Here is a 19,102-nt window from a genome sequence, read left to right as displayed (position 1 = left end):
GTTAAACGTCCGCATGGCGCATGCGGCAAGTGACCCCAAGGCGTTTGATCACGTGGATGTCTTTGACAGGCTCTCAAAGCCAAAGAGGTGTATAGGATGTTTCACCCATCATTACAGATTGATATGAAAGAGTTCTACTAATTAATTATTTAACAAATTGTGGGCGTAATTTTAAACCGCATGAAAAAGGTACCCAGGAGATATACGAGACCAGTCCTGAATTATTCACGAGGGAGTATTTTTGCATAGACCACCCGTTTTTGCATTATTAACAATAACAGAGATACCAGCTCCGCTTCGCCAATATCGTTAACTCTTCATCTTAGCTTTGTGTACTCTGTGTTCTTTTACCCAGGAATTTTGAAGCAATCTAAAACAACAGGACAGTGAGACAGAAAAAAATATTTTAAAACTTAACAAAACAGAGTTGTCTTTCTTTTTCTGTTCAGTATATATAGTTACATTTCATGACTGGGTGGCAACTACTGACTCATGCATAAATTATGACAGTTGACATTGCCTCTACTGCACTCTTGGACGTCCATATTGTCATTCAGTATGATACTGTCCCTAACTATTAATGTCAAACATAGACAGCGTCCAGTTAAGATGTAGGTGAATACAGAATAATGTTCAGATTTAAGAACCTTCCGCTTCCCAATGAAACAAACACGAAACCGGCCCTCAACCCTCGTCATCATCAACACAATTTTCAGGTATCGGGTCAGTATTATCTAATCCCACATCTACGTCAATACATCTCCATTACCATTGGCAGTGTGAACACCTGCACAACACCAGGTGATGCTACACCCACATGTGCACCTCCATAGAGCACTCGCCAGATGCCTACACCATTACATTCAATATGACCTGTTGTCACGCCCATACCATTACATTCATAATTGTTATCTGATGACAAACCCACACCATCATATCAATATTACCTGATGACACGCCCACACCATCACATTCATATTTTCTGATGACATCCTCACATCAATATTACCTGATGACATGCCCCACCATCATATCCATATTATCTGATGACACGCCGACACCATTACATCCATATTACCTGATGTCACGCCCACAATCACATCCATATTACCTGATGTCACGCCCTCACCACCACATCCATACTATCTGATGCACATCCACACTATCATATCTCGTCACCATACTTGATCTGTTCGTAGACTCCCTTCCATCACCTCCATCATACAACTCCACCATCTTTCACTCCGTTCCCGATTATACCCCTTGCCCCACCCCTTCTTAAACACTCACTCACCCCTAACACAGGTCTAAATCCTCTCATTCCGGTCGTGTACGTGGACAACAGCGAACACATCGGTATGTGGACAATAGTGCATTGACACATTTTCTCAAAACAAACGTAAAAGTGCAGCTCCCCAAGTCATTGTTCTAACAAGCATACTCTATCACAAGTTTCAAGGCACTACTCCGTACATTAAGCACCTGTCGCGGGGTGTCCCGTTACACGACTGGATTGCTCCTCGCTCACGACCCGTTAACCATTGTCCTCGCTAGCTGACACAACACAGCCGTGTGGTCAGACTCTCTAACTGTTGTCCTCAAAAAAGGTAAGTCAACTCTGCTTTATTTTCATAGTCAATCAAAGGACACCTCACTGATTAACACCATAACAGTATCTATGTGTGTGTCACCAGCTGTATACGCCAATTGCCACACTGTTGTTGGTTAACATACAGTATGGTTCAAAATTATTGAGAATAGCTAAAGCATTTCATATTATTAAACGAGAACAGATCAGATAAAACTGAATGTATTGTGAAAGTGAACTGACCTTTTCACATTGTGTAGGTAACGATTTAATATTTTATCAAGTCTCCTTGAGCTTCACGGCACAGTCTAAGACGGGTAGGCATACTTCCTATCAGAGAGGTTAGTGTCTTGTGAGTTATGCTGTCCCAGTATCGGACCACTTCTCTCTTCATGTGTTCAATTTTTGTCAACCCCTTTTGATTCACACATTCCTTCATCATCCCCCAAATGTTCTCAATGGGATTTAAGTCAGGACTATATGCAGGAAATGGTAATGAAGTCACATTTTTCTCCTGAAACCACTGCTTGGCATGTTTTGCGGTGTGTTTAGGATCATTATCTTGGTGCAAAATCCAATCATTTCCATAAAACACATGTGCACCTGGAAGGAGAAAATTATCTAATATGTTAGTGTAGCGTTGACTTGTCAGATTTCCCTCAAACACACACAGCGGGGTCGTTCCTAATAAGGATATCCCTCCCCATACATGAAACTTTGGGCTGTATTTAGGTCGTCGATACAACGGTGCTGACGCAGACTTTGTCCATATTTTCACATTATTGGGATATACCCATATTGAGCTTTCATCAGTAAAAATCACATTTTCCCAGTCAAAGTTTTCATGTGCCAAACACCACTCAACACGCCTGTCTTTATGTTCTTGTTTCATGAGAGGAGAAGGAATTCCAGTCTTTTTCTCCCATCCAAGATCAATCAAATTTCTTCTAACTGTAGATTTTGATACAACTGTTGATCCCCTTTCTATCATTTCATACCTGATGTTGGAGATGCTTGCCCTTTGCCTTTTAGACGCTAAAATTCCCAGCCGGACGCGATCTGAGAAGTCCAATTTTCTGGGTCTCCCTGCTCCTTTCTGGTGCCCCAAATCCTTTCCCTCTTTAAAATTCTTCCCAATCCTATACACAGTAGAAAGAGGAGTTCCTGTTCTCTCTGCCAATGTATTTACATCATCAATTCCTTGATTACACAACTCAAAAATCAACCTTCTTTTATCTTCAGCAGACATTGTTGACAGTGCTGAGGAAAATGACGTCTGCTACAAATTCAGGGGAGGTAACTCTAATTGTACTATACTCAGTAGGCCAAGATGAGTTACCTCCCTTATACCATTACTTAGTTTTAAGCATCAGTGAATCAGTTGAGGTGCTAGGATAGCTCAAAGTAAGATGAAAAATTCTCAATAATTATGAACCAGACTATATATATGAGGCCTAACGAAACATGTCCGAGGTGGCTTACAGGAAGAGCAGAAACAAATCGCAAAGGATATTCCTCTCGTATTAGTATCAATGCACACATTCAGCATATTACGTTTTGCTGAAATAATCTAATTACGAATTTAATTAAATTCAGTATCAATATCAAAAGCGACGGGAAGGGATTTTGTTTTCGTTTTGGTTTTAGCAGGACCATTACCTTTACCATTGTTTTTTGGGGGTTTTTTTTCTTAAAAATAAAATAAAAAATAACAAAAAACAATTGGTCCGAAACGACCCCATTTCCAGAACGCTAAAAACTTTCTTTCTTTTCTGCTGTGATACGTCGCGAGATCCCGTCAAATGAGTTACTTACTGTTTGCTGTTACCTCCTATAGTTCCTACGGTGTGAATGTCTAGTGCCGACTTGGCCGTTTAACACAAGCCACAACATGGCACAATATTAGCAGAATATAAAAACTATCATTTCCGGCGATTACGCGTGTTGAAAGAGCAGGTGGAAAACATTATCAAACTTTGAAGGTCAGTCAAAGGTCAGCTGCTGTTCTAACTGACGGTGCTTATATTAGGTAGAATGAAAAACAATGCAGATTGTCATATGGTGGATTTCTCGTTGAAGTTTTGGATTTTCTCCTGAATGAACCTGGAGAGTAAGACAACTTAGTGAATATAATGGTCCATAAAGACTAACGTCTAGTTTCCGGCTTGAACATATTTTACAAATGAAAACAGTTTCTTTTTTTCGTGGGTTATATGGCATAGTATGACAATAGATTGAACCGCCTGACGACTGAGGTAGTAGGGGAGCGTCGGTCGACTGGGTAAGATACCAGTATACTACAGAAGCATCTGACGACTGAATCAGATATTGCTACGTTGAAGATTCTCTATACATGGGTACAATGTTTGAAGCCTATTTCTGGTGTCCCTCGCCGTGATGTTGCTGGAATACTGCTAAAAGCGGCGTAATATCAAACTCACCGAATGATACTATATAACCAACTGACGACTAAGAACGTATTGGGACGAAGATAGTATTGGACCATCTGACGACTAAGATAGTATGGGACCAACTTACGACTGAGATAGTATTGGACCAACTGATGACTGAGACAGTATTGGGCCAACTGACGACTGAGATAGTTTGGGACGAATTGACGACTGAGATAGTATGGACCAACTGACGACTGAGATAGTATGGGACCAACTGATGACTGAGGCAGTATTGGGCCATCTGACGACTGAGATAGTATGGGACCACCTGATGACAGAGATAGTGCTGGGCCATCTGACGACTGAGATAGTATGGGGCCACCTGATGACAGAGATAGTGCTGGGCCATCTGACGACTGAGATAGTATGGGACCACCTGATGACAGAGATAGTGCTGGGCCATCTGACGACTGAGATAGTATGGGACCACCTGATGACAGAGATAGTGCTGGGCCATCTGACGACTGAGATAGTATGGGACCAACTGATGACTGAGGCAGTATTGGGCCATCTAACGATTGAGATAGTATGGGACCACCTGATGACAGAGATAGTGCTGGGCCATCTGACGACTGAGATAGTATGGGACCACCTGATGACAGAGATAGTACTGGGCCATCTGACGACTGAGATAGTATGGGACCACCTGATGACAGAGATAGTACTGGGCCATCTAACGACTGAGATAATACGCGCAGCGCCATGGTTTGTTTGTACCTCGTTAGCCCACCCCGGCCCATGCCGACTGAGACACACCACATCATTCCACAACCACAGCGTATTACGTACTTCATACAGAGTGCTGAATTCCGCAGACTCAATTCAAACACTTGCACAGATAACCAGTTTCCGGCTTGATAATAATTCATAGACGTTATCAACTCGTCATAAACACCATCACGATGAGATAAAGTATAATGCTCAAAATATATTCCTTCATATTGCTGTACCCGTCCTGCCAGAATCGGCCATTTAGAAACTTCATTTGTGTAGCATATATGCTTGTAACTCAAACTTGCAAAGACAACAGTGGGATTATAACAACAAACGAAACTTGAAACAAATGGAATAGAATTGAAACTGTATAATAATTTCACATGTTCCTTCAAAATATGTGTGGGATGAACGAGCATTTCCGTATGCTTACGCCGCACCAATACGTATTTGTTTATATTCTGTGACACTCCGCTGAAAGTTCAAAAGACAGTATTTTAACATGTTTTTATAAATCATATGTGGTTTCATGTTGACACATTAACGTGTTATTGTAATTAATGTTTCGAAGTTAACCAGCTGTTTTAAGACAAGTTACATGTTGATTTTAATGTTTAGAATACTCCACTGCCCAAGCTAAGGATACTTTCGAAATACATTTGTAAACGGTAACTACAGGGATGTGTGAGTAGGTTTTGAGCAACAATGTGTGAAGCGTTCGCTTCCCCGCGTAAGTACAATATATGAAGTCCATTTTGGGGGAGAGGCAACTGACGGGCTCGTTGACTTTGTTGATGCATGCCATCCTGCACCAATTACATCGATCTTTGCTCGTGATTTAAATCACTTGGTTGCGAATCACACACTCGGATTGCGCAGATATTCTTCCTGAAAAGTGAAGGTATGTCAATTAACACAGGGATCGTGCTGGGCAGAGGTGTCGGCTACTTTGCACAAATGCGTCACTCTCTATACAATGTTCACCGCGTTTCAGTGGCAATGTACAAATACATTCATTTGTATAAACGTATTATGTGCACAAGAAGAATGGCAGAATTGAAGAATCTGTCTAAATATTTACATATTGTTTTTGAAAAGTTAAAATTACCTTCTGTGTCATCACCATTCTTGTCTATTTATGTGGTATATGAATATCTTTATTCTCTTGTACCACCGTGGGTGTTGTTTGAGAGATATTTGATGAAATATTTAAAATGTCGAAATGAATTCAACAACAATCAACTTGGGGAGAAGACATACATAAGATAATACTCTTTATCGAGTGGAAATTTTCGGTTACATTGTAAATGTACAAAATACAAAACATAAGAAAACAACATCCATATTAACGAAGTTTTGCAAAGCACGACGAATATATCAGGAAGTGATGGTTTAAGATAATAGATAGGTCGAATAGTGGAACATGGAGAACATGTCGTGTAACTTAAACACTTCAATGTAATAAAAAGTATCGTCTATAAGAATTATATAGTTTAAGATAAAGCTGTTCAACAAACCTAATAAATATTATTTTTAATGAGACATAAAGGAATGAATGTCAAGACAAGTTTAAGCATGCAAAATATTGAAGAAATGACACCTGCTCTTGTTTTGTTTTGCTGTTTTTTAAATCAAATCTGATTTCAGAGTGATGCGACTGTTCTACAAACACGAAAACACTCACAAAAAACACAGCCCTTCAAACGTTTAACCTACAGAACAACTCCATGTGGACTTTGAATCTCAAATATCGTCACATGCAGTTTGTACCCTTGACATATTCCAAACATATTATAGAGCGTTATAGGTCACGCATTTTCATAATTCAGTCTGTGTTTGCTGTTGGGATGGGGTGACAGCTTAATGATGTTAATTGCATCCTTAGTGACCCTTCAGTTGGTAATTAGTGACTTCCTGGCCCGGATCTGAGATATCGTGTTGGTGCGGTCATGGACTGTATACACGGACTCTTTGACGCAGGTGGGTTACACTTACATATTCAATGCATCTCTTCAATGGCAATATCACATTTGGCGCATAGACACGTATATAATGACACCTCTTTAATACAGAACCCGTTAACACGGCCACCCTGTTTTCCTGGTGTTTACTGTTGTAAGTTGTTTGTTGTTTTGCGCCTACCTTTCAAGGAATTTGGAGGTGGTCTGTAGATAATCCAGACTGACATCACTAACACCGACATGCGCAGTTGAAATTCGATATCATGGTCATCAACCACATCAGCAAGCCTCACATCCGGGTCCTGTTAGTCGGCTCTTGTATGGTACAGCCATGTGTAGTGAAGGGCTAGTGGTGCTTACCAATGAAAAATTAGAAGGACAATGTCACTGCGAACCGATGTTCCTCAAAGGGAATCCTTTATCCAATAATTTTTAACGCTCAAAACCAACCAAACACACCATCAACGTTTCCAAATCAGCATTGATATTTAAATGTTAGTATTTATCACAGCGAGTCAGTGAGTGACTTTGCTTTTAGTCAGTCATCAGTCATCCTCGATATCTCCAGGGTAGTCTGTAGCTGGCTTTTAAAACTAACATTAGGTTGATTAACAGCGTTCCGATGAAAGCATTACCTCGCTGAGAGAGCGCTGGAGATGCTTACTGCTTAGAGTATACCTCGCCAATGTAATGGGACCCGTTTCACGAAGTGCTGCGACTGCCGTAAGTCTCTGCTGAACTATGGGAGTTATGATCACCGCTGCGCTGTGACTGTTGTAAGTCTATGCTAAACTATGGGAGTTACGATCACGTTAGCGCTGTGACTGTCGTAAGTCTATGCTAAACTATGAGAGTTACGATCACGTTAGCGCTGTGACTGTCGTAAGTCTCTGCTGAACTATGGGAGTTACGATCACGTTAGCGCTGTGACTGTCGTAAGTCTCTGCTGAACTATGGGAGTTACGATCACGTTAGCGCTGTGACTGTCGTAAGTCTCTGCTGAACTATGGGAGTTACGATCACGTTAGCGCTGTGACTGTCGTAAGTCTATGCTAAACTATGGGAGTTACGATCACGTTAGCGCTGTGACTGTCGTAAGTCTCTGCTGAACTATGGGAGTTACTATCACCTTTGCGCTGTGACTGTCGTAAGTCTCTGCTGAACTATGGGAGTTACGATCACGTTAGCGCTGCGACTGCCGTAAGTCTCTGCTGAATTATGGGAGTTACGATCACGTTAGCGCTGCGACTGTCGTAAGTCTCTGCTGAACTATGGGAGTTACGATCACGTTAGCGCTGCGACTGCCGTAAGTCTCTGCTGAACTATGGGAGTTACTATCACCGTTGCGCTGTGACTGCCGTAAGTCTCTGCTGAACTATGGGAGTTACTATCACCGTTGCGCTGTGACTGTCGTAAGTCTCTGCTGAACTATGGGAGTTACGATCACGTTAGCGCTGCGACTGTCGTAAGTCTCTGCTGAACTATGGGAGTTACGATCACGTTAGCGCTGCGACTGCCGTAAGTCTCTGCTGAACTATGGGAGTTACTATCACCGTTGCGCTGTGACTGTCGTAAGTCTCTGCTGAACTATGGGAGTTACGATCACGTTAGCGCTGCGACTGCCGTAAGTCTCTGCTGAACTATGGGAGTTACTATCACCTTTGCGCTGTGACTGTCGTAAGTCTCTGCTGAACTATGGGAGTTACGATCACGTTAGCGCTGTGACTGTCGTAAGTCTCTGCTGAACTATGGGAGTTACGATCACGTTAGCGCTGCGACTGCCGTAAGTCTCTGCTGAACTATGGGAGTTACTATCACCTTTGCGCTGTGACTGTCGTAAGTCTCTGCTGAACTATGGGAGTTACGATCACGTTAGCGCTGTGACTGTCGTAAGTCTCTGCTGAACTATGGGAGTTACTATCACCGTTGCGCTGTGACTGTCGTAAGTCTCTGCTGAACTATGGGAGTTACGATCACGTTAGCGCTGTGACTGCCGTAAGTCTCTGCTGAACTATGGGAGTTACTATCACCGTTGCGCTGTGACTGCCGTAAGTCTCTGCTGAACTACGGGAGTTACTATCACCGTTGCGCTGTGACTGTCGTAAGTCTATCCTAAGCCATGCCTGCTGTGATCACATTAGCTTTGTGAAATGAACCAAAGGTTTCTTGGTCCCATTTCACAAAACTCTCGTAAGCCTAAGATCTCGTAACTTTTCTCGAAGCATCTGTACTTCCTATGTTACAGTATTCTAGTAGTAGGTGGAAATGCTATGAGAAAAGATACGAGATCTTATGCTCAAGAGATCTTTGTGAAAAGGGGGTCTGGGCCTAGATTTTCGAAGTAAATTAATGTTAATGTAAGGCGTTTACTACTATCTTAGCGCTAAAATGGCTTCGAAATTCTAGCCCTGTATATTAAATGGGTAAGACATCCATTCCTTAAGACTAATTGCTTGATTATTGAAGCGACGTACACAAGTGCAGAGTCTGTCGCAAAGATGTTTTGTAAATACATTGCGTTTCCCGATTGAAACGGCTTAATAGCTTACCTTATATAGGCATCATGTAAGAATTCATGTGTATAATAGAAAAAGTTCGTATTGGCTGACATTAGGAAGCACATGCTCTACACAAATTTACACAATATGGCACGAGTCCTTAGCGAAATGGGATGCAAGGCCACTTAATAAAGTTATCTCCCATAGTCATTCTACAAGGATCAGCAGATTCGTTCGAACCTCCGATTTTGTACTAATGTGTTTTGTACAAAACGATCTTAGGGTTAAGGTGGTGGTGCTCCCTGACCTCAACACAGATTTAGGTTGATTTGTTCAACAGGTAGCTATAAGATAACAGAGTGTTAGTTGGCTGGTGGTTTGAGTGTTGACTGGTCTTGCCAATGACCCGGAATCAGTACTAATATATGACACGCATGTGTGGTGCGTCTGATCGTGATGAGTAGAACATAGATGAAAAACGTTCTCGATCGCTAAAAGCATATTCCGTCCACTAGAATGGTCTCATGCCCTGAAATATATGCATCCATAAAACAAATGTAAGTCTGCAATACATCGGCACATGCAGATTCCATGACAATCCAAGATTCTATTTAATCCTTCTTGTTACATGGCAAAGGCAATATAGCTACAGTATAATCTCATAATAAATATTGGGCTGTAGGTGTACTTGTACAAACTACACATGCCACTTGTATTTGAGCTCGGGAGGTCTTTCATATCACTCTGTGATATATCTGATGAATAATGAATGGCCGGAGCGTATTATTGTGTTGTTTAGATTATGTAAACAAGGTAAATGAGAACACTACGCAACTGTGTCCGATAGATATGAGGATGAAATGCCATGTCAACGCCAAGGGAAATATCATCTGTACGTGCACCAGTTATTGTAATAATGAAATAAATTTAATTTTAATAACAATCACAATGGAGTCATATCAGAGATGCTGAAAAAATCCAAGGCAAAATAAAGATCTATTTTCGTGTAACTCGGGCTTGCGTGGTCACATTTGCCACGGGCCCAATATCTGGACTTTCAAAACCGAATCTTGCAAGTAGGTGTGACTACAAAATATCAGTTGATACAAGCTCTGTGGGCTATACATTCCAAATGCAGATTCTAGAATCGTCAGCTAAACACTTCTTTAGATATTTCGTTAAGAGTTAAATTAAAGTAAATTTGAAATAAATTGAAATATAATACAGAGCTTTGGCCGGGAGGGCACACAGTTGGTAAAACCGTTCGAGAAACTAGCAATGAGTGAGTTTAGTTTTACGCCGCACTTAGCAATGTTCCTGCTATATGACGGTGATCTGTAAATAATCGAATCTGTACCAGCATGAACATATGCAATTATATTGTGATACGATGACACGTGTCATCCAAGTCAGCGAGCCTAACTACCGATCCCATTAGTCGCCTCTAACGACAAGTACGGGTTACTGAAGACCAATTCTAACTCGTTTATCTTCACGGGTAAGAAACTAGCAGTGTCAACAATGATAGACTTTGTCGTCTTCCCTGTGCTCACGTCTGTCTTACGTCAACATTTGTGCATATCAACACATCAACAATGATACACATGAACAGTGGTGTTCGTAATACGTCAACAATGGTGTCTGCAACACATCAGCAGTGATATCTGTCTCACATCAACAATGGTGTTCGTAATACGTCAACAATGGTGTCTGCAAAACATCAGCAGTGATATCTGTCTCACATCGACAATGATACACATCAACAATGGTGTTCGTAATACGTCAACAATGGTGTCTGCAACACATCAGCAGTGATATCTGTCTCACAACAATGTTGCTGTACTACGTTAGTAATGGTGCCTACGACCCATACACGGTGATATCTGTCTCACATCGACAAAGGTATCAGCAACAATCACAAATCAGCAATAATATCTGCCCGACATAAACAAAGGTGTCAGAGACCCATTCACGTCAACGGTGATATCGGCCCTTGTATTACTGTAACGTCATACTGACTCCAGCAGAGTGGTGACTTAGCAATGGGGCGGTGGGGTAACCTGTGGGGAAAGCATGCGCTAGTCACGTCGAAGGCCCGGGTTCGATTCCCCACATGGGAACAACATGTGAAGCTCATTTCTAGTGTCCCTCTCAGAGATGTTGCTGTAATGTTGCTGAAAGCGATTGTAAAACTTACTCACTCACTTACTGAGGAATTCTGGGTATGAAAGTGGCTCGCTGACTTAGTTGATCCATGTCAGCTTTAGCAATTACGTTGATCTATGCTTGTGACTTAAATCACTTGTTTGTATGACTCCAATATGTACAGACCGCCATCATATGGTTGGAACATTGCTGACTCAGTTGAACAACAAACAAATCAACAAAAGCAATCAACGTATTCGTTATATTCGATGTTAATTCATTCTCATGTCTTAAACCACATGCTTGGGTTACAGTGTAGCGATACAACAAAAGACGAATTAGGGAGCGATATCCGTCAGCGACGAGGGTACTAAAGCCATTACTTCCTGCTTTGAACAGGAAAAAGTCATTACATCAACATCAGTATCACGCTCGTTGGAGCAGAGGGGGCTTAATCCCCACCCATGACCCCTTTTTGGTTCGTGTTTCATATGAGCTATTCTTGGAAAGATTGCAAGTTAGCTATTTGTAGACAGTCAAGACTTTATAACTCAAAACAACGTCAGCCTTGGTCAACCTTTGCCACTCGGGTTAGAATCAAGGTTGAGTTAGTCTGAAGACGCCCATTAACTCCAGTGTATAACTTGCATGGTCTGAGTTCGTTGTGCCGATGTTACCGCGGAGGTCGCGATTGTAAGTGTAAAACTTGGACTGCTGAAACCACTTACAAAACGTGTCTGTTTATTACATCTTACAAATAAATTTATACAATATCATATTTCTTTTATACTTTAGTCTGTATTATGAAACGCATGAGAAGAATTCCGTTCATGAAGATGCCACGTGACACAAGGAGATAAATAGTCGTATATTATTGGTTAGGTTTGATTTGATATTCCTACGCTCTCTCCGTCTGTTGGTGATATACGTGTGTGGTTTAAATGAGAACGCTGCATCTCCTAGGTGTATTTATTGACTCACGTCAACCCATCATCGCGTCTTTTGTTCTCAAACATACTGGGGTGCATTGCATTAGATAATAATCAATTAATATGGCAGGTACGTTAAGAAAGGGCTGCTGTACATAAATCAGAGGCTACCTATGAACCTTACCACATAAGCAATGTCAATGAAATACCAGTCCCTTATATTCTGTCTCATCCATAAACATAATTGAAAACAAATACATGAAATTGAACTCTGTGAGCTAAACAAGGTTCAGTTTCTTCCGTTCGTGTCAATCCAGAGTCACACGCGCAGATCTAGGTAAAACCCGACGTCTGTCATACCGCGGGTGTACACCGATATAAACAATCGTTGCACTGTTGACATCAAACATTTCCTGCAGTCGTTGTCAATATTGAGTTTCACATGTTAAACAAGACTCGGGGCAACTCTCTTTGACTTTGATATTGAAAAAATGTTGATGCTATATTTGCTGGCGACACTCCTCATATTCCCTGTGTCAAGTTTCAGTGTAACGTTTGGAAGGTCGGTAGAAGTCTGAACTCTGACCAGCGACCACGAGGCAGAATAATGATAATTTAGTATGTTGCCAGGGAGACCTTTGTGCGATAGATGACGGTGTTAGTACTGTTTGAAGTTGTAGTGGTGAGAATCACTAGGACTTGTATACCATGGTGTTGAGTGTACCGTGAGGCCCCTACTGCCACCAGGCCATGCAGACGAGGACACGTCACCAACGGATATCTGAAATTCAGTGGTTCGTAGACATGCTTAATGACCATCATCTACCGGATTCAAATACTTGTGTCTGGACACACTGAGGTAAGTGTCCATTGACTACAAATGACGAGATGTTTATGGGTATGTACTTCATCACAGTTATATATCTGATTCTTTTTTAGCGTGGTCCATATCGATTGAAAAATGAAACATTACACAAAGTATTAAACGGTGGTTATAAATGAAATAAGAAATGTCTATTCGATTGTGATGTGTTTCTTACGGAGATCATTGTTGCTGTAATTTGTGGCTTAAGATTTGAATTGCTAGGAATTCATTTAGACTAGTTATGCGTTTTGATGACGTTTGTAATTGTGTGGTTGTTGTCAGATCTAATTGTCAAATGGTTTGTCCTGTTGATTTAGCCCCAAAAACGTTAACTGGCGTTTTGTGGCAACATGAACGGTTGTTGCGCTCTCTCCAGTTTGTCTTCTCTATGTCCTTTATGTGCCTGTGTCGAGATATATGAATATATTTTGCTGTATTGCATGTGGTTTCTGTGTTTAACAGTGTAATCGATTTCAATCGAGATAATACGGCACTATCTTATCGTATTATCATACCATAAAATCAAAATTTGTTGTCCTTCGTTCTATATCTGTGCAGGTGGAAGATATATTCTAGTTTTCAAAGCGCAAATAAAATTGAACAAATTAGTATTGAACATAAATTAAAAGGCTATATTGGTCGAGGTAAATTGTAGATTTTTAAGTGGCATTAGTTGATTAGCTGAAATAACAGGATTAGCTACATAATCATATTAAACGATAGATGCTGTACAATTGTTCCCGATGACTTGATGTGGTATCAGGTGGGATTGATTAACGCATAGAAATATTATTATGTCAGTAACAAAAAGTATGATATACAGAAAGACAGGCAGACAGACAGATAGCTGGATACATGGCACTATTTGAGAAGTCTTCTTCAAGATTTCCTCGCAATGTAAATAAATGTTACATGATATGCCATTAAAACTGCTATTCTATGAATGCAGTCTCCGAAATTGAAGTTATACAAACACCCACACGCGACTGCTATACATAAAGCTACTTAAACAGCTATAATATTCAGCTATTCCATGTACATATATCTGACTGGACCCCACTTGGTGGAGGCAAGTTGGCCATTGAGAAAATGTGTGTATCAAAAAGGCGAAAGTGCAATGAAACGAAATTAGAAGTCATCCACTGGAAGTAAAATATCATTCAAAATATTCACTGTCAGACATAATCAATAATCCCTACTGGCTTCATGCGATATGAAATAATACAAATGATTTCTGAATGGAAATTACTGGACGCCACGACGTTTATTTCACAGGTTATCAATGCAAATCAGTCGGGACTGGATAATATCATCGAAATATTTTTGTAGCAAGCTAACATATTCAAAGTTAGTTTGGTGAGCGATGATGGTGGAGGATATTAAATAACTCTTCGCACAATCTATTTGCTATGATTTCCGGTAGGTTGAGTTGATGGCTTCTAACATATAAAATTGTTACTGGTTATAAATGAGGTCGACATTAAACAGCAATAATATGATCAGATCCGCAATAAGATCTGAATGTGCATTTTTCATTCAACAGTTATTCACCTTAAATGGAAGTATAGGTGAACATCGAAAAAGCTGCATGGGTACCTATATCATTTGTCACAATATGACTATATTAAATCGACAAACGTTGTCAGATGTACCTCTTTTATTTTTGAAATTGTAAGAAAAAATCGACTGCAATGCGTATCTTAGACATTTCGTGTTTCACGTTAGCGATAGACATGCCAACCTAAAGGATCCATTTCCTTGTATGAGATATATACATAACTGTAGTGAGTGACTGGGTGAGTGTAATTTTACGCCGACAGGAGTATGGTACCTCCGCAGTGTCGCTTAGACTAACACCAAGAAAGCGCTTCACGTACTAAACCCGTATCGGTTATGAACTCTTTACTCATGAAGCTATCCCCACAGCAAAGATGTTGTGTTTTAAACACAATCATAATTATTAAGTACAAAACTAAGATTAGATCCCACGACCAGCAGATCCTGTCGTGGCCAAGGGACCCAACTCTACAAGGCAAATCAAGGCGGCATCTTTAGGCGGTGGGACTTTTCATGCCTCGTTCATATAGCTCTACTGTTTCATTCATTAGGATCTACAAAGAGAATTTTACGTTAATGTGGATCCGATAAAACCCCTACGTAAATGACGCTTGCTGTAACACTTTCTCACTCACTCATTTTTAACATGCGCGAGGAAATTGAATACTGACTCCAGAAAGTTTAAAGCCAACTTTATGAAACTGTGTTCCCATCCGTCGAACCGTAAGGGAATTAAATACATGGTTCAGCGTTCTAAAAACTTTAGAGGGCAATCTTAATAGATATCACCATAAAACATAAAGCGGCCATAACTTGGGATTCACTTGGGATGTTTGTATTGATCAGTCGCTCTGCAAGATTTTATACTGTTCGTTTTAAATTGTTCTATGCCATTCGTCAAACAGACGAAAGAAATCAGTTAGAATACAGTTGTTTTATTGTTTATATTTCAGGTGATACGAAAATTCTTGCATGGAGAATCATATTGCTAAAGTACCTTTGTACATGCATTGCGCGTTTTGTGACGACGGGGCGCTGCACGTGAAACACGTGGGTCACGGTTGTTGACTGCAATCTATAGTGTGATATCTGCATTACAAGAAGTGTTCTTTACATGTGTATACATTTATGCTTCTCAGTGCGTGTTTGACTTTTATTCAGAATGGTAGAGTGTTGTCAGCGACTGCAGCACCACAACACAACTCCTGAGAAGCTCATCCTCCTCGCGCCCTGTCCGCCTCCCTGGAAACTAGACTTGCTTCAACTCAGGGGAGAGGAAAATAATATACCATCGGACGTTATCAGTGCTATCAACCAGCGATGTCAACGTCAACTTTTACGTCACGTTATGCCCATGCAAGACGAGTCCAAGTGTGTAGGGGGGTGCAGGATAGGTGCGTCGTCTGCAGTGGCAGCTACTTTGTTGATTATCATTCTTGGCCTAGTCGTCTGGAAGCTGAAAGCAAGGTAACGATTTCGATTTGGTAACTTTCAGTAAAAGTTTAAAGAATCATTTGTGTTCTATCCCTTGTACGATCAGAATGTGACGTCGTTAGTCCTTGACCTTGATTTCAGGCAAAGGTCACATCAGTTGCCGCGAGTTAGGATACCAAACCCTGTGATGGATTTGAAGAATAAAATAGAACTATCCATCATCACACTGGACGTAAGTTGTTTTTTTTAGTTTTTTGTTTTGTTTTTGTTTTGTTTTGTTTCTTTTTTTGTGTGTGTATGTTTGTTTATTTGTTTGTTCAAGTGAGAGAGTTAAGACTTAACATGGCATCGGAGTTGTTCTAGCCATAGATAGCCATTGTTTGATTGACACCCATGCTAGTTATTACAAGCAACTAAGGGTAAAGCTCTGTGTCCTGCTTGTCCTCCAGTTTCAATTGCGTAGATGTAAAAGTTGATCATGATTTCAATAACTGGATCGTCTGGTCCAGATTCAGTTACTCACAGGCAGCCGTCACATAGCTGGAATATTGCTGAGTGTGGCGTAGCAAGATAAGCAATTTTTTTCTGGATTTTACAAACTGATTGGCTCGTTCACCACCAATGTTACTCTTGGACGGGTGCAAGCCATGTTATGGCCTTTCCCTTCACGACATACCAGGAATCGTGCCTAGTGGTAAACACGTTCGTTCGTCACACTGGAAGTCCGGGTTCTTTTCCATAGTGTTACAGTGTGTGAAGCCCATTTCTGGTGTTCCCCGCAGTGATGTTGAAAAAACGCTTAAAGCAACGTGAAACTAATCACACTCCCATTTAGCGCCGTCAATCTAGCTTTCTTAGTCATATTGTTAATGTGAGTGAGTGAGTTTAGTTTTACACCGCACTCAGCAATATTCCAGCTATATGGCGGCGGTCTGTAAATACTCGACTCTGGACCAGACAATCCAGTGATCAACTGCGCAATTTGGAACCGATGACATGTGTCAACCAAGTCAGCAAGCCTGACCACCCGATCCCGTTAGTCGCCTCTAACGACAAGCATAGTCTCCTTTTATGACAAACATGTGTTGCTGAAGGCCTGTTCTACCCCGGACCTACACGGGTCCATATTGTTAATGTCTTGTCCATCGTGACGTATCGTAAATTGTTGTTCATATCAGTCATCTTGCAGATGCTTTTAATTGGAACCAATGTAGAATTCGACAAGATATTACAGAAACAAAACTGCAAGTTGTATAACTTAGAGGAATATATGTTTACAGGGCGACTCGATCCTGTCTTACGACTCCGGAGCGTCTAACGAGGCCTACTCGACTACAGACTTCACCGAAAGGAGACGGACCTGGGATCAGTGATGTTGACTGTTGTTTCTGCGTGCGTGCGTGCGTGCGTGCGTGCTTGTGTTGGTGAATATTCTAAACATACAGTTTACGCATGACAACCATCGACAACGTTGGATGTGTTCATTACTTTCGCGGGTGCAGTGCGCGACCTCTGTGGTGGAATCCATCATAACTGATGTCTAAAAGACACAAATGGGGGTAAATTGATGACAAACATGACTCTGTCAGGATGCCCCTACGTTACATCCGTTGACGTATTCAAGCAAAGGGGGACAACTCGGGGTTAGCTAGCTGTAACCATCACACAAGCGAGGGCAAACAAATACCCATACTTCCAATAGCGATGTGTTCGTGCGTGGGACATTCATTACAAAACGTGTTGAATTACTGTCGTGTTAATTTATTGCATCGTCCGTTATCGTAATGATTTTGTTGAGTTGGGTGTATTTTGTTGAGCTTTTTTGTATTAGAATTTATCGTGTTCATGATTTTTTAAAAATTTCACCCTTATTGTTGAAGCTTTAAACAATCCGGCAGGGCACGACCACATCAGAATTGTCGATAGTGTTTCTGCATATGTCTACATATGAATCGTTTCAGAGAAAAAAGAATATGTTATCTATAGACACCAGTATTTCACTTCACTTCTCTCTCTGCAATACTGTACTTATCTCATAGCGTGTTGGCTGCAGAGTTGCGTCCCTTCGACGTGCTAGCATCAAGTGATGGTGGACTTCGAATCCCCAATTAGCTGTGATGGTTTCTTCTTTGTTGGCATTCATCGAACTGGTAAACTTCTTAGATCTGCACGTATCACTGGACTTTCACATCGTAATCAAGGCAGTATTCAATAATCACGGCAACTCAACAGCTGTTTGGGGTGTCTGTATCATCTATCATCACAAATCATGTACATAAAGAATATTTTGTTTTACTGTTTCGTTTGCGTCTTTTGTATTGAAGACCAGCCATGTTGAGGCAACAGATCATCTAACCTAAAGGCCAGGAAAAGTATCTGCGTTCATGGAAGACACTTTGTACTGTAATTTATTAAAAGAGGTGAATGTTTGTGCACCGAGTATTCCTAATATATAGCTTAAAGAGTTTGGTTGAGTCTGAACGGGACAAACCAGTGGACTACATCATGGCAGAAGGATCCATGTAGACTGTAGTTGTCCACAATATGAGAAACAAGACACAGCGACTCATCAGTAGGAGAGTTGCGAACATTTCCTCAGATGTACATTCCAACAAACGTGAGGTACCAAGGACCTATTCTGCTCCGGAATAGTGGGCCATGCACAACAACCATTCACTCAATGTATGTTCATGCTTGCTTGGTTTTAGTATTTAGAACTGACTCGCATCTATACAGGTTTTTTCACATGAAAGATTTTACGTGTGCTTCAGTTAGCATCCAAAGTTTTCACTCAAATGAAGCTTTATCCGTAATGATGAATTCACATCACTTTCAGTGGAAATGTATTGCCATGATATTAACAGTTACATTGTATTTACTGGTTTAACATCCCATGAAAGGATAATCTTGAACCATGGAAAATATCCATTAGCAGCCACAAACACATTCAGAGACATG

General features: G+C 40.9%; 2 protein-coding genes across 4 annotated transcripts; both read left to right on the top strand.

The window, feature by feature from the left end:
• The first annotated feature begins 1,555 nt into the window (after positions 1-1,555).
• On the top strand, positions 1,556-18,440 carry LOC137293837 (uncharacterized). Of its 3 annotated transcripts, none has more exons than XM_067824604.1 (4): positions 1,556-1,607; positions 15,872-16,177; positions 16,286-16,376; positions 17,425-18,440. In XM_067824604.1, exons 2-4 carry the CDS (start codon positions 15,873-15,875, stop codon positions 17,515-17,517), a joined length of 489 nt encoding a protein of 162 aa, XP_067680705.1. In that variant the 5' UTR covers positions 1,556-1,607; position 15,872; the 3' UTR covers positions 17,518-18,440. The 3 variants fall into 3 exon arrangements, with proteins under 3 accessions (XP_067680705.1, XP_067680704.1, XP_067680706.1); XM_067824603.1 differs by lacking the exon at positions 1,556-1,607 and adding an exon at positions 6,583-6,735 and having other exon boundaries at positions 17,425-18,439; XM_067824605.1 differs by lacking the exon at positions 1,556-1,607 and adding an exon at positions 13,105-13,147 and having other exon boundaries at positions 17,425-18,439.
• LOC137295160 (uncharacterized) lies at positions 4,220-4,912 on the top strand. The gene has a single exon (XM_067826482.1). The coding sequence runs from the start codon at positions 4,220-4,222 to the stop codon at positions 4,910-4,912; it is 693 nt and encodes a 230-aa protein (XP_067682583.1).
• Positions 18,441-19,102: the final 662 nt, after the last annotated feature.

The sequence above is a fragment of the Haliotis asinina genome, chromosome 8, assembly GCF_037392515.1.
Source record: "Haliotis asinina isolate JCU_RB_2024 chromosome 8, JCU_Hal_asi_v2, whole genome shotgun sequence".
Classification (NCBI taxonomy): Eukaryota; Metazoa; Mollusca; class Gastropoda; order Lepetellida; family Haliotidae; genus Haliotis; species Haliotis asinina.
This window is presented reverse-complemented; position numbering and strand designations above follow the sequence as displayed.